Below are 6,763 nucleotides of genomic sequence, written 5' to 3' on the forward strand. Positions count from 1 at the left end.
GCCCGTGAATGGGCCAGGCCAGATGTCTCCACTGTGGCTGTGTCGTTCTGTGCTTTCAACCTGTCAGATCGAGGTGAATGCGAGCGAAGTTTGAGAAGCACGTGTCGTCCAATGGAATCCATTGGACATCCCTTCGGTGGGAGCCAGAGCAATGAGATAAGTGAAGTGGAAAATTCGATTCGAAAGTCACGTGCTAATCGCAGCATTCCCAAAACCTCTCGACAGTTTATGGACTTTGACACGGGCATGAGTCCACTTCACTTCAGTCTCCATCGCAGTCGCAGTCGCAGTCACAGTCAGCGTCATAGTCCCACAGTCATTGCCAGGTGTCTCATTTACGGCTCAGTGGACAAACATAGCCAACTGAGAGCAGCTGAGCGTGTGTTGCTGTCTGCACTCTGAGACTGTCCATCCAAATGGCATGCCAGCCGTAAGTAGGTGAAGGTGAGCCAACAATTGTGTCGTATGCAGTTGCATTTCAAATGCTCAATTGCTTTCGCTTCCTTGACTCCCTTTAATAATGCACTTTAAAGTGAGAAGATCTCAAGATGAAACTGACAACAATATTTATGTGCATTGTACTCATTCGAGTTCCGGTTTTTCACTCACTACGCGCTCTTTGCGATCGAATTCCGCTCAAGAGCGTAGAAAAAGCTCTCTCTCACTCTCAGAGAAGCTTTTGCTTGCTATAGAAAGCACAGCTGCTTGTTTGCTTGTCTCAGTTGCCGGCCACACGTTGTTAAAAAAACACCAAAACAAAGTGCGTCGCATTATCGATTTGTCACACATCGAATAACAAGAATTAAAAGTGGAAATTTGTGTAATTAACTAACCAGCATAATCGAATGTAGTTGAGATAATCGCTAGACACCAATCTAGTGGCTGCAAAAACGAACCTTTGGAAGCGGCCAAAAAAGCAACAGCTGTCCACAATAATAAAGGGTCGACCAAAGTTCAGAGAGCCGCGCAATGGGAACTTTATCATTGAGCGACGTGAGTAAGCACTATTGAAAGCTCCAATGTGCAACAGCAGCGAGAGCAACAACAACGTTTGTTTATACACTGTGCTACAAGTAATTGAAACCCATTTACAGTACGAGGATGTTCGCATTTGGGCACCTTGGGGCCACATCTCGGGTCGTTGGTATGGCAATCGAACGGAACGTCCCATACTCGCCATTCACGGCTGGCTGGACAATTTGGGCACCTTTGATACACTGATACCTCTGTTGCCCGACTACCTTGGGGTTCTCTGCATTGATCTGCCGGGACATGGCTGCTCCAGTCGTCTACCACCCGGAATGCACTACAGTATGCACGACTATGTGTTCATCATCGCTCGGGTCATGAAGGCATACAAGTGGCAAAAGGTCTCACTCTTGGGTCATTCATTGGGTGGCGTCTTGGGCTTTCTGTTCACGGCGCTGGCGCCGCACACAGTCGATATGATCATCTCGCTGGACATTTGCCTGCCCATCCTGGAGTCACCGAGGATGTTGTCTGGCTGGGCTCCGTACCTGGAGAAGCATCTGGTGGAGGAGGAGCGTGCCGAGCAGAGTGAAATGCATGAGCCGCCTTCTTATACGCTGCCTCAGCTGCGCAGTCTAATGGCCAAGGGCTCCTTTGAGTCGGTGCCCAAGGAGTTTGCTCATCATCTACTCTATCGCAGTGTGGCCAAGTCGCAGTTGTATCCGGAGAAATATTACTTCTCCCGCGATGGCCGTGTCAAGTATTACGTTATATTTCCGCTGAATCGAAGTCAGGGTTCTGAGCTGGCTCGTCGCGTTAAGAAACCGTTTCTCATCATTAAAGCATCCAATTCTCCCTATGTTAGTCCCAACTCCGATGAGGCTATTGCCATTCTAAGAAAAGAGAACCCCCATTTCGAGATGCACGAGGTGGCGGGATCACATCATGCGCATCTCACAAATGCCACCGAGGTTGCCAAGTACCTTGTGCCATTCATACGACACCATCGACCGCCTCCGGTGTCTAGTTGGTCGCTGGCTGGCGAGGAAGCAAACATCAGCAAAAAGGAGAAACGCAAGGCCCAGGAGCGTTTCTTTTCCTGGAACTTGAAACGACGTAGCAAATTGTAAAGGAGGAAACAGCAAATGGGAAAAGGAGAAAACTTTCAACTTTTTATCAAAATAAAGATTATCATATAAGAGTGAGAGAATGTAAGAAAATTCCCATGAGTCATTTAGCATCCCTTATCTTAATTCGCACAATTCTAGAACAAACATAATCAAAATATTTAACAATAAAGTAAACAATTAACATTTACAACGCTTAACAGCTTTTAATTATAACATGAGTGATTTTTACTATTTTCGTTAATCCATCGATAAAGAAAGCTGTAAATATAACACTAAAACTATTGAAGTTGATTTGCTTTCAAGCTAGTTAAGAAACGTGAGACGATATCTGTTCAGTTATAGCAAAGTATTATTGCCTGATAATGTGATAATCTTAACATCATAATAAAAACTATGCTTCAACATTTTATTTGCAATTTATGCTGTTAGCAAACCTTCAAAAGATTAAAAGCAACAATTATGTACGAAAAAAAAATTCATGAAAAATAAAAAATTAGAGATTAAGAAAAAGCCGATACGCTTTGCTTGTGATTATGCTCGTGTAATCAGAATAGTTATTTTTAAAAGAAATTTGGAAGTTTTCACCTGGCTAATCGAGAATCGGGTCAGTTGTCGATGAACTCTTTAGGAGAACGTAGCTAATCAGTCGCGTGCCAAAAATTGTAAATTCCTCGAAAAAGTAAAACTGCTTATCAAAATAGTTTAGCCGTAACTCGTGCTGGTTATAGAATCGGAGGAACATGGGAACTTTGTCACTGAATGATGTGAGTAAAAGTATGATAAATACTTCGGACAGCTAATCGAGGGATTTCACAATCGACAGTACGAGGATGTGAGCATTCCGTTGCCCTGGGGACATTTGGCGGGTCGCTGGTATGGCAACCGCAGGGAACGTCCTATTCTGGCTCTACACGGTTGGCAGGATAACCTCGGCACCTTTGATACACTAATCCCCCTATTGCCGGACTACCTAGGAATACTTTGCATAGATCTGCCAGGTCATGGACACTCCTCTCGACTGCCAAAGGGAATACAATATGACTTTGTGAACTTTGCCTTTATCATAGGTCGAGTGATGCAGGAGTTCAAGTGGTCAAAGGTGTCGCTGCTGGGTCACTCAATGGGCGCCATTCTTAGCTTAATTTACAGCTCCTTAGCACCGCACACTGTGGATCTTGTGATACTAATTGAGGGTGTAATCAATCCATTTGCTCGACTGGACTTGGATATTTCTGCATTCAATATCGAGCGGTGTCTACAGGAAGTGGATCGCATGGCAATTAATGAGGCTACCAACTATGAACCCACTTCCTACTCGATGGAACATTTCTGCCAATTTGTTCATACCTGTACAGTCGAGGCTGTGCCCGTAGAACTTGCACCACATCTGCTCAAACGCAGCGTACACAGATCTCAATTGTATCCAGATAAGTACTACACATTGAAAGATAATCGCACCAAGTGTGCCGTTGAACTGCAGCTGAGTCTGGGACTTGCAGCTGAGATGGCGCGATGCATTCGAGAGAAACCTGTCCTTATTCTCAAAGGAGCCGAGTCCCCTTTCATGTGTGAAAGAGACGAGGAGGTTATCTCCATTCTGAGGGCGCAAAACCCTGACCTGGAGTTCCACGAATTGCAGGGCAATCATTACATACATCTCTGCAATCCTACCGCGTGTGCCGCTCACATTGTGCCCTTTTTAAGGCGTCATCGTCCACATTCAAGAATTGATAACTCCCATCGGAAGCAGCACAAATTGTAGTCAGTTTATATAATAAAATTGTCAACCTACTTGGTTGAAAGTAAAAGTGAGACTAATATTCCGGGCCGTGATAACCACGAAAGCTTCTCGCACAGCTGATGCAAAAGCTTTTCACACACACCTGACCTACGAATATGTTTGCTTGTGATCGCTCCAGCCAACTGCATTCGCATTCAAATCATGAAAGCTCTTTCAGAATATCTTCGATAGCTAAAAGTAGTTGGAATTTGAAACAGTTGCCGCACAGCTGCGAGCACTGATAGTTGAAAACAAAGACTCTATTTTTAATAATGGATAAGCGACTAATTAATATTCAACGTTAATCAATATCTTCGGTTAGTTAAGATAGCAACCAAAAGCCTTGTGGAGACCCACTGAGCGTTCAATTGATAAAAAGTCGGGCGACGTCAAGTCATAGCAATAGCATTCAAAAAGAGTCGAAGCAGTCTAGAAACTGAAGTCAAGAGGCGTCCAAGGTTCAGCGGATCGTCATGGGCTATTTGTCATTAAGAGACGTAAGTGCGACTAAAGTAAAATTTAAAAACCTCGTGATATATAGAGTATATATTTGTCCAACTGTAGTACGATGTTGTGCGCATTGATACACCATTCGGACATATGATGGGGCATTGGTATGGCAATCGCAAGGATCGCCCCATTCTGGCAATACACGGCTGGCAGGATAACATCGGCACCTTCGATACACTAATTCCCCTGTTGCCCGATTATCTGGGTGTGCTCTGCATGGATATGCCTGGACATGGTTACTCCTCAAACTTGCCACCGGGCATGCATTACAGTGCCGACGATTGGATACTCATTATTAGTCGCGTCATGAAGGAATACAAATGGTCAAAGGTCTCGCTCATGGGTCACTCGCTGGGCGGTGTCTTGAGTTATATACACACAGCACTTGCGCCACAAACTGTCGACATGGTTATCCTCTTAGACATCACATTGCCGCCCTTTGACGCTCCCGAATGCATTCCGAAAATAGGCTCATGGATGGAGAAGCATCTGGTGGAAGAGGATCGCAATAGACTGGCCGAGGTGCAGGAACCTCCCTCCTATACAATGGAACAGCTGCGCGTTGTGCTCAGTCGTGGCACCTTTAACTCGGTGCCTTTGGAGTTTGCCCAACATCTGCTCAATCGAAGTGTGCGGAAATCATCACTGTATCCCAATCGATACTACTTTTCTCGCGATGGTCGCACCAAGTATCACACGCTGTTGCCTTTTTGTGCGGAGAAGGCACTTGAGTTGATCAAACGAGTTAAGGACAAGCCGTACCTCATCATCAAGGGCTCCGGATCGCCGTTTATCGATTCCAGATGCGATGAAGTACTCAACTATCTGTCTGAGAATAATCCGAACTTTGAATTCTACGAGGTTGAAGGACTGCATCATGTGCATCTCACAAATGCGGCCGAGTGTGCCAAGCATATTGTTCCCTTCTTGAGGCGCTATCGTCCGCCTCCCATGGGCAGCTGGTCGATGGCAGTGGAGGAGACAAAAGTAGCTAAGGGGAAACTCTAATGCTGATACTATGAAATGAAAAATCTAATAATCAAAACTAAAAAAATTCCATTAAAGAAACGATCCCTTATTCCAGGAGCTTCTCTAGCCTCCACTTGACTGTTATCCTATTGGGGACATATTCGCATTGCCTTCTGCTATGTAATTTGAGCAAGTTTAAGCCGCTTAACTACACTTGAGCGCTTTAGAACAATTAGCTGTGGCACATGTAATGCGATTGCCATTTGCCAATGCGATGGCTTCGGCTTCGGCTTTCGACGTGGCCTTGACGCAAAAGTTAAGCAACAATCAAGGCTTACAAAAGCACATCCTCCTTCCATTCCCATCCTCAGCGATTGTAGTGGTTGTCAGCCTGACAACTGGCTTATGACTTAAGCCATTGTTGCCTAGCGGAATGAAATATGAAATAATCAGACAGCCTAAAAATATAGCGAGCTATCGAACAATTAGCTCTGCTTTTTCCCCCTAGACAATACATGTAAAGGCACTTAAATAATGCGAAATGTAATCAATTGTTTGGGCTAAAAAGCATTTGAAAATCATTTTATTGTTGACGTGACAACAAAGGCGTTGCCTACTTTTCGGCGCCGGCAGTGTAAATTAATTTTTCGGCATCCGCACAAATTTTGCTTGCCTACTTTAGGTGCCGCCTAGTAACAGCAGCCAAGCCAGCAGCAAATGAAAAGCGGAACGGGAAACAACGAGGCGCATACTTTATTTAATTTAAGCAGTTTCCCGCTGTCTCAAATACTCTAGAAATGCTTGATAGGAGAGTATATTAGCGTACACGACTGGAAGAGCCCATATAGAACATTCTAGAGTATCTTTTTAGTTGTTCAGCCGCTTTGCAGCTGTGTCCTTGAAACAGCTGCTGCTGCGCTGCCGTCTGCTGGCAGTTGCCACATGCCGCATGGCCGCAAATGCTGAATATCAAATATGTATTCGTATTTGCTTTGCTCGCATAATTTTCTTGTCATACATTTTGATTGCTCATATTAATATTTATGCTTAAAGTTTGTCCTCGTCGGCTCGCAACGCGCGCGAAAGCAAATGCGAATCAATTAACGCAGCAGCGTCGAGTTCTTGCATATTTTCATACGCTGATTAAACAACAACATTTAAACAATATCGATTTTGCAATTTAGCTGCCTTCCTACAACACTTTTTCAGCTCAACTCGCAGCCCACACACACGTGGCATACATTTTGTAACCAGAGACGCCGCAGGAGGTCTCCGTGCCATGGATTGAAGGTGAAGCCATAAACTGTGAACGTATGCCAGCGTATGCCTAGAGATTTTTAAATTAAAGCCAACTCTGTAGAGCTCTGGTATAACTTTTCATATCCATTACACTGGAAATTCTTGT

The 6,763-nt window shown here is 44.5% G+C and overlaps 3 protein-coding genes across 5 annotated transcripts; all 3 read left to right on the plus strand.

Annotated features, from left to right (window-relative positions):
* Nucleotides 1-726: 726 nt before the first annotated feature.
* LOC117570811 (probable serine hydrolase) lies at nt 727-2,438 on the plus strand. 3 transcript variants are annotated; one of them, XM_052005714.1, is made up of 2 exons: nt 727-997; nt 1,095-2,438. In XM_052005714.1, the coding sequence occupies exon 2, from the start codon at nt 1,302-1,304 to the stop codon at nt 2,097-2,099; it is 798 nt and encodes a 265-aa protein (XP_051861674.1). In that variant the 5' UTR covers nt 727-997; nt 1,095-1,301; the 3' UTR covers nt 2,100-2,438. The 3 variants fall into 3 exon arrangements, with proteins under 3 accessions (XP_051861674.1, XP_051861673.1, XP_034108561.1); XM_052005713.1 differs by having other exon boundaries at nt 1,075-2,375; XM_034252670.2 differs by having other exon boundaries at nt 727-993; nt 1,095-2,302.
* A 207-nt stretch (nt 2,439-2,645) lies between these two features.
* On the plus strand, nt 2,646-3,861 carry LOC117572166 (probable serine hydrolase). The gene is made up of 2 exons (XM_034254816.2): nt 2,646-2,863; nt 2,923-3,861. The coding sequence occupies exons 1-2, from the start codon at nt 2,840-2,842 to the stop codon at nt 3,859-3,861; spliced, it is 963 nt and encodes a 320-aa protein (XP_034110707.1). The 5' UTR covers nt 2,646-2,839.
* A 225-nt stretch (nt 3,862-4,086) lies between these two features.
* LOC117571661 (probable serine hydrolase) lies at nt 4,087-5,481 on the plus strand. The gene is made up of 2 exons (XM_034253899.2): nt 4,087-4,376; nt 4,444-5,481. Exons 1-2 carry the CDS (start codon nt 4,353-4,355, stop codon nt 5,395-5,397), a joined length of 978 nt encoding a protein of 325 aa, XP_034109790.1. The 5' UTR covers nt 4,087-4,352; the 3' UTR covers nt 5,398-5,481.
* Nucleotides 5,482-6,763: the final 1,282 nt, after the last annotated feature.

Source organism: Drosophila albomicans, chromosome 3, assembly GCF_009650485.2.
Source record: "Drosophila albomicans strain 15112-1751.03 chromosome 3, ASM965048v2, whole genome shotgun sequence".
NCBI classification, from domain to species: Eukaryota; Metazoa; Arthropoda; class Insecta; order Diptera; family Drosophilidae; genus Drosophila; species Drosophila albomicans.

What these genes read in the sequence shown, in the direction of transcription:
- LOC117570811 (XM_052005713.1), top strand. Translation starts at nt 970, where the DNA reads ATGGGAACTTTATCATTGAGCGACGTGA. An exon ending in TTTATCATTGAGCGACGTGA is followed by an intron (nt 998 to 1,074) that starts GTAAGCACTATT and finishes CTGTGCTACAAG; the next exon opens with TAATTGAAACCCATTTACAG.
- LOC117572166 (XM_034254816.2), top strand. Translation starts at nt 2,840, where the DNA reads ATGGGAACTTTGTCACTGAATGAT. An exon ending in GAACTTTGTCACTGAATGAT is followed by an intron (nt 2,864 to 2,922) that starts GTGAGTAAAAGT and finishes CACAATCGACAG; the next exon opens with TACGAGGATGTGAGCATTCC.
- LOC117571661 (XM_034253899.2), top strand. Translation starts at nt 4,353, where the DNA reads ATGGGCTATTTGTCATTAAGAGAC. An exon ending in GCTATTTGTCATTAAGAGAC is followed by an intron (nt 4,377 to 4,443) that starts GTAAGTGCGACT and finishes GTCCAACTGTAG; the next exon opens with TACGATGTTGTGCGCATTGA.